At 42.8% G+C, this 15,013-nt stretch overlaps 2 protein-coding genes across 4 annotated transcripts in view; one reads left to right on the top strand and one right to left on the bottom strand.

Moving 5' to 3' along the window:
* The window catches only part of rnd2 (Rho family GTPase 2), a 49,228-nt gene extending 34,956 nt beyond the window's left edge, over positions 1 to 14,272 (bottom strand). For 2 of the 3 annotated variants that reach the window (XR_015480042.1, XM_087243329.1), the window contains exons 1-2: positions 13,907 to 14,188; positions 12,284 to 12,371 (exon numbers count right to left, since the gene is read on the bottom strand). Coding sequence is in view for 2 of the 3 variants with exons in the window: in XM_087243329.1 (XP_087099455.1) it covers positions 12,284 to 12,371; positions 13,907 to 14,041 (223 nt within the window). In the remaining variant the exon portion in view is untranslated. Of the gene's footprint in view, positions 1 to 12,283; positions 12,372 to 13,906 lie in introns of all 3 variants that reach the window. The other variant, NM_001045364.2, reaches the window with a different exon arrangement.
* LOC147845591 (uncharacterized) lies at positions 4,570 to 11,805 on the top strand. The gene is made up of 3 exons (XM_087244209.1): positions 4,570 to 6,603; positions 8,019 to 10,117; positions 10,210 to 11,805. The coding sequence occupies exons 1-2, from the start codon at positions 4,764 to 4,766 to the stop codon at positions 9,107 to 9,109; spliced, it is 2,931 nt and encodes a 976-aa protein (XP_087100335.1). The 5' UTR covers positions 4,570 to 4,763; the 3' UTR covers positions 9,110 to 10,117; positions 10,210 to 11,805.
* Positions 14,273 to 15,013: the final 741 nt, after the last annotated feature.

Consider the following 15,013-nt stretch of genomic DNA (forward strand, 5'->3'; position numbering starts at 1 on the left):
TCATCAGACTTTCTACTCTCTATCTGGCAACTTGCGCTTGCGTTTGTTTTAATCCAGAAATGTGATATCTACTAACCACTGTGTGTCAAAGGAACATACTGGACCTTTAAGTATAATTGCTACAAACTGCACTTTTAAGTAAAGCAAACTAATCACTTTTTTGCAGGAGTTTGTCCATGCAGTAGTGTATATCCATCCCATTGAGTGCTTCTGCCATCCCATTGAGTGCTTCTGCCATCACTGAAAATGCCTACCAGGTGGAAATGGTAATGAGTCTTGATGTAGCACTTGTGATCAGTTCACAATAAATCCATGTTACGGTTGAAACGCAAAAAATATATATATTTACAAAAAACTGCTGTGTGCCTGGCTGCTGTCAGGAGAGATTACCGACAACAGTTTTAAAGAGCGATAAAGTTCACAACAAGCCAAGCTTCACTATCACTGAGTCCACACTAAAATGCAGACTCCCAGACTGCGGTATGAGAGCACTTACAGTAAAGTGAAGATTTACTCTCGACAGGGTTACAGTCTGGCCCAACACAACCCTGCAGACCAACAACAGCGGCAGGAAAACATTCCCATAGGAACTTAAAAATGGAGATGACAAGAAAAGAAATTCCCATAAAGGACTTTTATAGCAGGGTGGGGAAACATGCAGAGGCTCCGAGCGGGGGATTTATGGGACGCACTTGCAGAGAAAAACCCCTGAAGTGTGTGTCAGGACGAGTGTGTGTCAGCAGTGCAAATGTGCACTAAAATCCACACTGACAGCACAGTCCAAACACACACATGCACAGCCATGAACATATTGCTGCAGTTCTGGATAACCACTTTTTTTCGTTTGCTAGAATCCACACAAGAACGTCCATATTACAAATCTCATTCGCAGATATCAAAAGCAATATAAGTAGATCATATCCTGCTCTGTATTCATAAAGTCTGTTTTGGTCCATTGTGTATTGTTAAATCAAAGAGATCTGCTGGCCGACTCGCTTTGTAGTTCAGACATCACTTATTCGAGAAAATGTTGCTGAAACACTCTTGTTAGTCGCTCCAGAGACCTCAAGAGGCGTATTCAGACTCGCTTGTAGAAAAACATGAGAGGTCATTCAGGCCGTGTGAGCGGACAGCAGTCAGCAGGCATAGAAATGAACCATGTCCGTGCATAGATGAGGCTGGCATAAGATTACAAGTCGGCCATGTATAATATATGAAGATGTGCAACACTATAGCCTTTGTGTAGACAAGTCACATGCTACATTCCTCTAATCAGTGACTCTGCTAAATATGCAGATAAAGACGTTAATATGATGGCCAGGAGAGCTCAAACATCCTCCTCAATTGGACACCACGTGCGCACACTAACTTTCACAACACATGAAATACAGAAATACACTACAAATAATTCAGACCACAAGGGAAATATGTTGAGGGACCCTACAAAGTGATAAATCCGACTGCTTTTTGTTTAGTGACAGTGGTGTTGTCTGAGATCTGACAGGTGAGTTTTAGGTTATTTTAATGTCCTGGTCAACGCTTCCTTATTGCTTGTATATTTTTAGATCTTTTAGGGCCCTGTTTAAGCAATCTAGGCACGCAGTGTAAAGCGCATAGCACAAAAGCATTAAGGGTGTGTCCGAATTAACTTTCGCTATTTTAAGGATGAAAAAATACGGTTTGCGCCCCGGCGCATGGTCTAACAGGGTTGTGCTTATTCTCTTAATGAGTTTTGGGTGTGTTTTGAGTATAACGTGCATTAAACCAATCAGATTCTCATTTCCCATAGAGTCAGCTGCGTCACACAATGGTAAGTGTCTTCACGTGAACACAGCTGCTGCGCTCGTACATCCAGGTTAATCATGAACAACTCAGTGCGCATGCACTAGTTGCACTATCACGGTCTGATTATGTTTCAAACAAGGTTTATTTGCATCAAATACATAACATCTGTGTCAAACATCTCAACTGACAAACATATTAACAATAATACAAACGTACAGCCGAATTAAATGTATGCATTGGCATGTTACAGCCCTAATGAGTATGATTATGTGAAACTCTATGTAGATAAATTGCAATGATTTCAGGTACTTACTTAGCGATGCACGCACACATATATGCAGTCCTTAAATGCTCTGCTGACTTGGACTCTATAATACCTGTTTTATAACTTTAAACTATCAACAACCACCACTGAGATATTGTAGCGATCGTTCTTCCCGCTCCGTGGTGGATTTTGGCATAGTCCATTTAACGTGAGATGGCGGGGTGAGTGGAAGAAACCAAGTCGCGGGGGGAATATTTTCTACAGAAATAATTTATGATTTCTTATGTGAACCGGTACCAATTGTTCCATGGACCGGTACCGGTCCGCAGCCCGGTGGTTGTGGACCACTGCATTAGCCTACATATTTAATTTAGTTTGTTAAGCACAAATATTTGTTTCAAAACTATTTCTAAATTCAGTTCTAATTCCCAGCAAACAAATAAATGTATTAAAACATAAATATGCATATAATAAATAATACTGCTAATAATAATAACATTATACAAATGCAGATTGTCGTAAATGAACGTAAAATGCGCATTAACACATCTCCTTTTCAGACCGGCACACGCGAGTCCACAATGTGGCCCAAATGGATTTGCTATTTAAACAGCGTGGCACAAAACATGAAAATTAGGGTTGCACTGGTCTGAAAATAGCAACAAATCACACCATACACATCTTGTGTCTTATTAAGTCTTATTGGTGATAGGGCCACCTAATCTAAAATGAACTGTTAAACTCTAAACAGGTTTTTGGGGTCCCCTGACACATTTGCATTGCAGTCTCTGCTATTTGCATGCCTATGTGTTGTCAAACTGATTTATATGTTTGCATTTTTTTTTGCACGTGCTTTCTTAAAGAGGACCTATTATGCAAAAATTACTTTTGTAAGGGGTTTAAACACAGTTGTGTGGCTACAGACTGTGAATATAACCTGCTTAAAACTGTAAAAAAAATCGATAAATTTTGTTTTAATAATCACACTTCATAAAGACAGAAACACTTGCACTGGCAATCTCCCTTAGTAAAAGTCATCAGAAAAAGTCCCGCCAATTAATGACTATCTCTCTCTATCATTAGCATAGGAAGTAGTCAAGTGGCAAAATCACACTCTTCCACGTGAAGCCAATACGGAAGTAACTGAAACTGCAATTCATCGACTGGCCTTTGGTGGCTGGCTCCTGGAACTCAAGATGTTCACTGACTGCTATGTTAAATTGGCCATTTTTACCACTGATGTTTACATGTTTACAGCCTTGTACAAAGTGTGTTTTTTTGTGATCACAAAACATTTAAGTTGTCTCCATTTCCCAGAGTAAAATTCTTGAAAATTCTAGAACAGTCATCTGAAAAGTTTTCGTAAAGTGTTATGCCTGGATTTCATAAATAGCCTTGCATTTACTAACACAGATTATAGTGGAAGTATTTGAAAGTTTTCCTCCTATAAAAAAACGTTATAAGAACAATGCTTCTTGGCTCAATGTATTACAACGGTGTTTTTAAAAGACCAAAGAGAATTTATTGATATAGTATACAATCAAGCACAAGTATTCAGAACACAAATGAGTTGCAGGTAATGAAGTATCAAACGTTTCTCCCACAAAAAAACAACAACAAGTATCTAGGCAAAATGCTAGCAGGCATCTGTAGCTCAGCTCATGCTCCACTTTTTTGCCCATGTTTGGTTACCAACGGTCGGTGCGATGACGCTTGGACAAAATGGTGATGGTTGGTCACGCCCACATGTAGCTTCATTTGCGCTCTTAAGAAACTTATGAGAGACGTCATGGATACTACGTCTATATCTTTTACAGTCTATGAATGTAGTCTTGTTTTGAATCTGCCACTATGCTGACTTAATCTGCTCTTTAAAAAGAGCACAATCTTATTTGAATTTAAAGGATCAAAGCCTAAAAGAGGCAGTTTCAACGATTTCTAAAACATTTGTACCGTTTTTTTGAGCTGAAACTTCACATAGAGACTCTAGGGACTTCAGAGTTGTAATAATAGTTCCCCTTTAACTTGCAACATATTTCAGCTCTCTCCACCACCTTACATTGACCTAAGAGTTACATGCACATTCTAAACCTGATTTAATTTAGAGTTAGGTCATAAACAGCTTAGGTGTTAACTGGTCATGACAAAAAGACTTTTGCGTCTTACGCCAATTTACACCTTGAACTTCTTTCTGTTCGTTTATTAAACTTGATTGAAGTGTGATACCAAAACATCCTTAATGTGGATTTAATGTTCACACAAAGCAAATGCTTTGCAGTTGGGGATGAGGAAATATAACATGAACTAAAACAAAAAATGAATTGTGTTCTCATATTGTTAAGCAGAAGTACAAAGTGCTTCAATCAAAATGCTAATAAGTGAAGTTTATTCATAAACTAATTTCGAGAGGATCACGTGCTTATGATTTATCACGTCCAGTCTCGCATTTGCTAATCACTAATCTTCCAATCATACGAGCCCTAAGGCACCATAAATAGTCTAAGTTTCCAGTTCACTTTATCTTCGTTTGGAAGACCGCTCAGCCTCAGACTGTGCTCCAGCTATCCAATTATAGCCGCTCATCTCCAAAACAGCAACTTCTACAAACAGATCCAGCATTTATTCATCATCATCAACATCATTATCATCCGCAACTGCTACCGCTATCTTCTATTCCCTCCAACAATCAATATCTCCAACAAAACAAGCCATCATGAACAACGAGAACATCAACGAGCAAGCTAACAACCAGCCAGACCTTCTCAACTCTCCCTCCGAAAACCAACCTCTCCCCGCTCCGCCTGGCTCTCAACCCGAACCCGAGGCCGTCACAAGAGGCCGACGCATGACACGCTCCACCGCTACTAGGTCCCGTCAAAACTTATCACCAACGCAATCCACTCCAAGGCAACAAATCTCTTCACCTACCTCATCTTATATCTCCGCAACCTCCTCAGTCATCCATCCAAGTAGAATCACCGTATCAGAAATCAGGAACAAGCTCGCCATCCTCGGAATCAACGCTCCCAAAAATCTCAAAAAACCGGAACTCCTTAAACTTTACAAAAACGCAACATCGGACTCCCTTCCCTCTGCAAGTCCTCCTCCAAGATCAGCCGCTCAGGAAAATCCGATTCGATTCACTCCATACCCGCAAGCCTCCCGTTCACAACCAGGAAAGAAGAAGTCAAAACAAAAACACACAGCAAGCCACTCCCACGCAAGATCGCAACACCAGGAAACCCAGCCGCCTCCGATGACGTCACTCATTCTCCCACAGCAGGACTCCATTCAAGAGAACCCAGCCTCTCTCCCTCTCCCTCTAACTCTTTCTACCCCCTTCTCCTGGCCCCCCGCCCCCTCTAGCTCTCTCATTAGCCCTCATCTCCCTTCTACCTCCAATGCTCAGTTTCATCCTGCTATTTCTGCTCCCCCTGCTCTTCCTCCAAATCAATCCTCTTCTTTCCCCCCCCCCTCCTCTTCCGCTCCCCCCCCTCCCTCCCAAAACCTGCCTTTTGCATCTCAAAATCCTCCAATCAATATTCCATCTTTTTCTTCTTCACTTCCCCTCGCTCACTCTAACTCTAACCCTACCTGCTCCTTTTCTATTCCTAATCAAGTTTCTTCTACACGCCCCCCTTTCACTCTGTCATCTGCCACGCCCCTCCCACCGCCGAATAACGCTCTAGCTATGGAACCTCCACCCATCTCTAATTCAGCCCGCAACCTAATCCTCTCAGGTGCGGATATTGACCTCATTTCACTCCTCTCACCTATAGCACCCCCTGCGGCAGAACGCCAGGTTGATTGCGGCGAATTTTCAGTATCCCTCAAATCTTCAGTTAATAATCAGTCCCGCACCCTAACCTTAGCCGAATTTTGCATAGCCTTTTCAAGATTCACCGACACAATTTGTTCAGTATATCCCCATAGGAGACGCGAGCTTAACGATTACATGGCAATTATTGCCGAGCTCGCGTTATCCTATGGGGGCACCCACTTTTTCACTTACCACAAGCTATTCTCCGCTAAATGCGCTCTGCGCGTTACCCAGTGGAATCAGTGCCCCTACTGGGGGGCTTTGGACACTGAGCTCCACAACAGGGTATTTTTGGGTTGCCGCAATCTAACCTGTGCTGTCTGTCGCTCCTGTCTGCACCCCACTACCTCCTGTCCTTTAGTTAACCCTCTTCCTGATCCAACTCAACCTCCTTCTAAATCTACCAGCTACGTTCCTAACCCTTCCAATCGTAACATTCCTTCTATTTTTTCTATCCCTAATAAACCCTCTCTTCCTAGCCGCGACATCTGCCAAAACTTCAACTTGGGTAGATGTCATAGAATGCCATGCCGATACCTTCACCTGTGCTCCTACTGCGGCGGCGCCCACGCTAAGATAATCTGCCAAATCCTAAGAGCTAATAATAAAAAATCAAAAAATTATTTGTCGACTCCTGTGAATATTTCTAACCTTGCTCGGGAACTAAAGTCTCACCCTGACACTAACTTTTCTGATTTTCTCATTGCAGGTCTAACCCACGGATTCCACCCAGGTGTTGCAGCTCTCCCTTCTCTTAATTTAATCTGTCCCAACCTGCAGTCAGCGACCTCCGAACCCGAAACAGTCGATTATCTTATTAAAAAAGAAATCGACAACAAATTTATGATCGGACCTTTTAAGGCTCCTCCATTCAATATTTCACGCATTAGCCCTATTGGTGTCGCAACACGAAAATTTTCCGGCAAAAAACGCCTCATAGTCGACCTTTCGTCCCCACACAATTCCTCTTTCCCTAGCATTAACAGCACGATTCCACTAGAAGAATATACGCTCAACTATCACGACATTGATCAAGCAATCTCTCTCATTAAAATAGCCGGCCACAACGCCTGGCTAGCCAAAGTAGACATCTCTTCTGCCTTTAAAATCATGCCAATCCACCCAGACTTCTGGCACCTTTTTGGCATTTATTGGCGCAACCAATTCTATTTTGCAGTCCGACTAACCTTCGGATGCAAAAGCAGCCCAAAAATATTTGACATGATGTCAGAAGCATTATGCTGGATTCTATCCAATAATTACGGAATTCCATACCTCATCCACCTTCTAGACGATTTTCTCATTATTTCTCCCCCGTCATCTCCTCCAGCCAAACACCTAGCGATCACCCAACAAGTTTTCGCTGATCTCGGAATTCCTCTAGCAGAGGAAAAAACTTCAGGTCCCAGTACTTCAATCGAATTTCTGGGCATTAATCTAGACTCGCACAAATTTCAAGCATCCCTTCCCAAAGAGAAGATCGATCGGATCATTTCTCTATCCCAAATCTTCCTCGAAAAACAGATGTGCACAAAACGAGAACTCCTATCAATTCTTGGCCATCTAAATTTCGCTATGCGCATCATTCCACAGGGCCGCCCCTTTATTTCACACCTCCTTCAACTATCCACCACAGTTCAAGGTTTAGAAGAAATAATTATTCTCTCTAAACCAAGTCGCGACGAACTCTGCTTATGGATCTCTTTCCTTAAGCAATGGAACGGCTGTTCCTTTTTCTATAGCGACTTAACAACTTCCCCCATCGACATTAACCTATACACAGATGCTGCCCCCTCTATTGGTTTCGGCGGCTACTACAAAGGACACTGGTTTGCCTCAACATGGCCACCCCAATTCAATTCCATTCCAAAAGACCAATGTTCTTCAGCCCTATTCGAACTCTACCCCATTGTCGCAGCAGCCATCTTGTGGGGGGACGAATGGTCTACTTTTAGCATTCTCATTCACTGCGATAACGAAGCCACAGTGCATTGCATCAACAAAAGGCGCTCCCACTCCCAAGCACTTATGCCATTTTTAAGACGCCTTATCTGGATTTCTGCTAAAAAACAATTTATCTTGATTGCTGAACATGTACCTGGTTGCAAAAACCAAATTGCTGACTCTCTCTCTCGCTTCTCTCTACAGAAATTCTGGCAACTGGCCCCGGAAGCAGACCCTCACCCAACGCCTGTACCTCCGTATTCAGAAACGATATTGCCATAAACCACCCACTTCATAATCTTCACCAAACTTCTCTATCTCTCATCCTGCAAGCAATAGCTCCTAGAACCCTCAATGCATACCTCACAGCATGGAATTCGTTCAAACAATTCCATATTATACACCAACTTCCTTTTCCTGATTTTTCTCTCCTCTCTATCACTTCCTTTATATCCCACCTTCACACCGCAAATCATCTACAAGCCAGTTCAATAAAGAGCTACCTTAGCGGGATCCAGTTCTTTCACAAATTAATCCATGGGTCTCCTTCCGACGCCATCACAAATTCGCAAACCTCCCTTCTTATCAAGGGTATTCAGAAAAACCACCCCACCAGCCCTGATGCCAGACAACCCATCACACTCAAAATCCTTACCTCATGCATCTACACCCTTCGCAAAGGGTATATTTCCTCCCATACAGCCCGCACCTTAGATGCTATGTTTAATCTAGCATTTTTCGGGTTTCTTAGATGTTCCGAATTAACAGTTACATCTAAATTTAACCCTCTACTCCACCCCACTATCTCAGATCTAGCTTTGCAAGATAAGGAAACCATCTCTTTCCTTATCAAACAAAGCAAAACAGATCAAACCCAGAAAGGACACTCTATCCTCATTTTCGACATACCTTCTCCTACTCGCCCATTCCAAACCCTCCTAGCCTATCTTAATCTAAGAAAATCTCAAGAAGCTAACCCTATGGCCCCGCTTTTTACTGACGACGCTAACCGTCCAGTTTCTCGATTCTGGTTCCAAAAACACATTAAAGAAATTCTTCGCCTATCAGGTTTTTCCCCAGAGCCTTTTTCCAGCCACTCATTCAGGATTGGCGCAGCCACTACAGCAGCCTCTAACGGGCTCTCACACAATCAGATCCAGACCCTTGGTCGCTGGTCTTCTGAAGCTTTTAAATCTTACATACGCCTCAGTAAATACCACCTCAAAGAAGCACAAAAGGCTCTAACCAACCCCCAAGCAACTTCCCACAAGGCTCCAACTCACAAAGGTACCTAATAGAGCCTCAATTCTCGCTAGAGTCATCCTAACCAAACTCAGCAGAAGCCTAATCGTCCAACAATGGCACCCCTACAGGTTTTGCCAAGGACGCCCCTAATGGCCATTACAGTTAGCATTCCAGCAACCTCAATTTGTTATTCAAACTCGGACTTCCACGAGGTCGCTCCGAGCTCCAACTCTCGCAAGAGTTATACAAATCCTCTCTTCCACTCACAGATATCTATGTTTTCCTATCTACACCCTACCCTCAAGCTCTAACCTCCGCAGAGGTCACTCCTATCTACACCCTTCCCTCAAGCTCAAACCTCCGCAGAGGTTACTCCTATCTACACCCTACCCTCAAGCTCAAACCTCCGCAGAGGTCACTCCTATCTACACCCTACCTTCAAGCTCAAACCTCCGCAGAGGTCGCTCCTATCTACACCCTACCCTCAAGCTCAAACCTCCGCAGAGGTCACTCCTATCTACATCCTACCTTCAAGCCCAAACCTCCGCAGAGGTCGCTCCTATCTACACCCTACCCTCAAGCTCTAACCTCCGCAGAGGTCACTCCTATCTACACCCTATCCTCAAGCTCAAACCTCCGCAGAGGTCACTCCTATCTACACCCTACTTTCAAGCTCAAACCTCCGCAGAGGTCGCTCCTATCTACTCCCTACCCTCAAGCTCTAACCTCCGCAGAGGTCACTCCTATCTACACCCTATCCTCAAGCTCAAACCTCCGCAGAGGTCACTCCTATCTATACCCTACCTTCAAACTCAAACCTCCGCAGAGGTCGCTCCTATCTACACCCTACCTTCAAGCTCAAACCTCCGCAGAGGTCACTCCTATCTATACCCTACCTTCAAGCTCAAACCTCCGCAGAGGTCGCTCCTATCTACACCCTACCTTCAAGCTCAAACCTCCGCAGAGGTCGCTCCTATCTACACCCTACCCTCAAGCTCTAACCTCCGCAGAGGTCACTCCTATCTACACCCTATCCTCAAGCTCAAACCTCCGCAGAGGTCACTCCTATCTACACCCTACTTTCAAGCTCAAACCTCCGCAGAGGTCGCTCCTATCTACTCCCTACCCTCAAGCTCTAACCTCCGCAGAGGTCACTCCTATCTACACCCTATCCTCAAGCTCAAACCTCCGCAGAGGTCACTCCTATCTATACCCTACCTTCAAACTCAAACCTCCGCAGAGGTCGCTCCTATCTACACCCTACCTTCAAGCTCAAACCTCCGCAGAGGTCGCTCCTATCTTCAAGCTCAAACCTCCGCAGAGGTCACTCCTATCTATACCCTACCTTCAAGCTCAAACCTCCGCAGAGGTCGCTCCTATCTACACCCTACCTTCAAGCTCAAACCTCCGCAGAGGTCGCTCCTATCTACACCCTACCTTCAAGCTCAAACCTCCGCAGAGGTCGCTCCTATCTACACCCTACCTTCAAGCTCAAACCTCCGCAGAGGTCGCTCCTATCTACTCCCTACCCTCAAGCTCTAACCTCCGCAGAGGTCACTCCTATCTACACCCTACCCTCAAGCTCTAACCTCCGCAGAGGCCGCTCTAAACTCAAACTCTCACAAAGCTCCATCTTTCGTAAGAGCTACTCTCCTCCACTCTCTGCTCCATACCTTCACTCTACTCTGGCCCCCGCAGGGGTCACTTAGAGCTCCAACTCCTACAAGATTCTCTCAAAGTTCTCTTTCACTGCTTCAAACCACCTATTCTCCCCTTCTTCTTAACCCCGAAAACCATGACCCCCGCAGGGGTTCCTTCAAACTCTAACTCCAGCAAGAGTTATTAGAATCCTCTTTTCACCCTTATTAATCCTATCTAATTAATGCCCATGCATTTAACCTCTTTTCTTCTACTATATCCAGCAGCCGGATATAGCTCTAAATTTCCTGCCTTTTGGGGGGTTTTTTCTTCGAATACGCGGCTGCTGTCCCGAGCGATTAATTCTGCATTTTGGGGAGTTCTGAGATCCACCGAGCTCAGGCTCCCTTCTTGCTCTGCCAACGGGAGGAAGCCCCGGGCTCGAGGAGCCCTTGAGCTCGGGGCTCTCTCCCGGGACAGCATGCCAAATAAGCTTTGTAAATCATCAGCTAAGTGTGAACTCTTGAAGTGAAGTTTATTCATAAACTAATTTCGAGAGGATCACGTGCTTATGATTTATCACGTCCAGTCTCGCATTTGCTAATCACTAATCTTCCAATCATACGAGCCCTAAGGCACCATAAATAGTCTAAGTTTCCAGTTCACTTTATCTTCGTTTGGAAGAAACCCCCCTCCTCCCCTATTCTCCTCCTTTACCTGTAATTGGGCGGCACGGCGGTCCAGTGGTTAGCACTGTGAACCACACAGCAAGAATACTGCCGGTCCTAGTTCGATAGGACCGGTGAGTGTTTCTGTGGGGAGTTTGTATGTCCTTCCCGTGTCCGCGTGGGTTTTCCCCGGGCTCTCCGGTTTCCTCCCACCATCCAAAGACATTCAACATACTTAACAATCAAGCTGGTCTAATTCCTTACGTTCCCTTAGCTACAGCGGCAGGGGAGTTCTGAGATCCACCGAGCTCAGGCTCCCTTCTTGCTCTGCCAACGGGAGGAAGCCCCGGGCTCGAGGAGCCCTTGAGCTCGGGGCTCTCTCCCGGGACAGCATGCCAAATAAGCTTTGTAAATCATCAGCTAAGTGTGAACTCTTGAAAGGATAATATATTAGAGCCATACCCACTGACGTTGCAGTACTGTTCTTTGGTTTCCAATGATTTATTTAACAAAACAAATACAGTACTCAGTCAAGTTTGCAAATTATTCACTTGATGTCACTACTGGGAAATAAACATGGGAAAATAAAAGTCTAAAATGCTGTTTGCTTGCAGTGCCAGGCTATTGGTTTGCATGCAGACCAGGACAACCGGGTTATTTCAGTAAGCTGATATTTGTGAATTGCCAGCATATTGGCGCGCATGTTATTACGCTCATAGTGAAATGTCAGTTTATGAATATTGTTTACCTGTTAACCCATTGTACGTTACAAGCTGTTGAAAACAAAGCAATATAATCTAGGATTCTAGATAGAAAACTTTTTAATATCTAAAAATTTGTCCAATTTCACATTCTAAACATATAATCAAACTGCCTGCAGAAATGTGATGTGATAGCATGACTGTATTGATGCCATACCTGATGTGTCCCACATGTTCAGCTCAATGCGGTGCTTGTCGATCTCAAAACTCGCTGTGTAGTTCTCAAACACCGTAGGCACATAATTCTACAATAAAAAGTTAAATTAATGTTAAATCATGACAGAACAACTATTTCAACTTTCTTTTTAACTATTTACAACCTTTTTATGCCATCTATTAGGGAGGTATAAATAATAAACCTGTAAATTATGACGATGTTTATGTTTAATCAATGTACCAACTTTGTGCAGACTACTGTTACGTTTACTGGCATGATTTTTGTCCTGTTGTGCACTGCTTACAACTCAGTCACCTATTTGTTTTTCTTTTTTTTAAATATAACAGTTGCTTAAAAACTTTGCAAACTTAGAACGAATTGTTGATATATATAGAATTGAGATGAGAAAGATGCCAGGGGCCATTAAGTGAACTGCAGTCTACAAGCTGAACATTTTTTTCACATCATTTAGACATTGTGTTGAACATTGTCATACAATTTATAAGAGACTCTCTGAGCACACAAATATCACATGCTTTTAATTTTACCCCTATAGAGATGGGCACATCATTACTGCAGTATCTCACCCTCAATGTATAGAGAAACAGCATTTTCTAAGGCTAGATGTGAAATTGACTTAAAACTAAACATTTTAATTTTCTTAAACACCAATCTAAAGCTTGATTGAATACTAAGATATATATGCATCTTGCGATCACTGAGAGTAGGGAATCGCACCTATAAATGTAACTCAAAAAGATCACATTTTCAAGCAGCCATAAACTTAGAGAATATTTCAAAACAAAACACATTGCATGTTTAAATAGATATGTACAAAGTTGAAGTTAGTCTGTAAGGACTGTCAGGAAAGGATGAGTATTTTAGTTTGTTTGAATCACACTAGCCTACTGTAAAAAAATATATTTTATCTATAAAAATATTTTGTCCAAATATTCTGTATAAAATAAATTATTTTAAGCAAACATTTTAATTAATTTGCCATCATATTAGCTTTTGCTGTATATATGATTTGCCCTTAAGTAATAATCTTAACATGTAACATTAAAACATGCCCATTTAAATAGTAACCAATATCAGTTGACGAATTAAAATAAGAGAAAATCGATATCGCCCACTTCAAAGCAAAACCCTTATTTTTCCACATAAATCAACAGTATGTTTCACACGATAATTAAAAGACAACGCCAGCTTTTGACTTAATCTCTGAATATGACCAACTGTTTTATATAACTTGTATAGATAAGTACGCCTAGTGAAGCGTTTAAACGCTAAAACTTTTGTTTTTTCACGTCTTAATTTGCACCCTGTTACTAACAGCTCGTGCCACAAGCGCCTCAGTGCCAAAACCCCTGACTCCTTCTTTTCTTATCATGCTGCGCTCAAGAATGACCAGTCCCTTAATACACACGCACGGGACATCATGCAGTTTATTTATTTACCTCGTTAAAAATTGCAACTTTCAATACAACCTACTGTTCACTAAACAGCCATAGCCGCCTACTTTAACATACTCTGACAGGCACCATCATCATCAATTCACTCATCCAACTTATTTTCTGTTCTTCTTAAGACATTTAACGCCAATTAATAATCTGAGTTCACCTCAGGGTAGTTGTCCTTGGCGAATACATGCAGCAGCGCCGTCTTTCCACACTGCGTGTCCCCGACCACCACGACCTTACAGCGGCTGTGCTGTCCGTCCATCATCATCAGCATCACAGGCTTTACAAGCACCATCCGCCGCCCGACACCAATGCTTTATACCGCCAAATGAATGATTCACGGCAGAGACGGTGGCTCTGTGTCTGTGCTGTGACTGTGAGTGGACGGGTTTGTGCCAGGGAGAGAGTCAGTCCACCCTCCCCTGCCCGCTTGTCAGTCTCCGGTTCCCCCGGCGACACCACGCGCTTGGACTCACCGCCTCTGCCGCGTCATGAGCCGGGCGGGCGTGTTGTGCAGCCGCCGCCGCCTCTTGACTCGGCAGCTTTGATTTTTAATGTCACGACGTGGTTCTCTCTCGCCCTCCTACTGTGGTTTGGCCACGGTGTAAATTAAACGACCCCTCGGGCTCGTGTGTGGAAATTGATTTAACGACGTGATTTAACGCATCACTGAATCGCTCATTCAGGGTTTTCCAAGGTCATGAGAAATTATAGAGAAATAAAGAAAAAAGTAAATATAAAGCACTAGGTTGGAACATTTGTGAAATTGAGCCATGATAATACTGGTGAATAAGGTAAATTACCTTGCTATTACCAAACTAGCTTTGAATATGAAATGAAATATCTTAATGTAAATTAGACATTACTTCATGTATTAATCTACATTTTTAGTACACAAAAATGTCTTTTTAGCATTCCATAATTCTGGAAAAAGAAAACAGCCAGACAAATATTTGTATAACATGTTGAATGCAATCAAATCAAATCTCTCTGTAAAAAATAAAATATTTAGAATATGAGTAAATCTGTAAGTACTGCTGAAGTGGAGCTATATCTTAGTGCTGGTGTAATTATTTTTTAAATATGCAACATTTAAATTACTGCCAAGATGAACAAGTGCAACTAAAGAAACACAAAAGTGCATTTTGTGTGCTTTTTTTTTTACATTAACCTGACAAATTAAATGCTTTATGACCAGCCAAAAAGCCAGAACATTTCTAAGTTAACAGGTGCAGTTTGGAAGGCTTTAATATTCTGTGCTGCAGAG

Source organism: Danio rerio, chromosome 3 (assembly GCF_052040795.2).
Source record: "Danio rerio strain M-AB ecotype USA chromosome 3, GRCz13ab, whole genome shotgun sequence".
Classification (NCBI taxonomy): domain Eukaryota; kingdom Metazoa; phylum Chordata; class Actinopteri; order Cypriniformes; family Danionidae; genus Danio; species Danio rerio.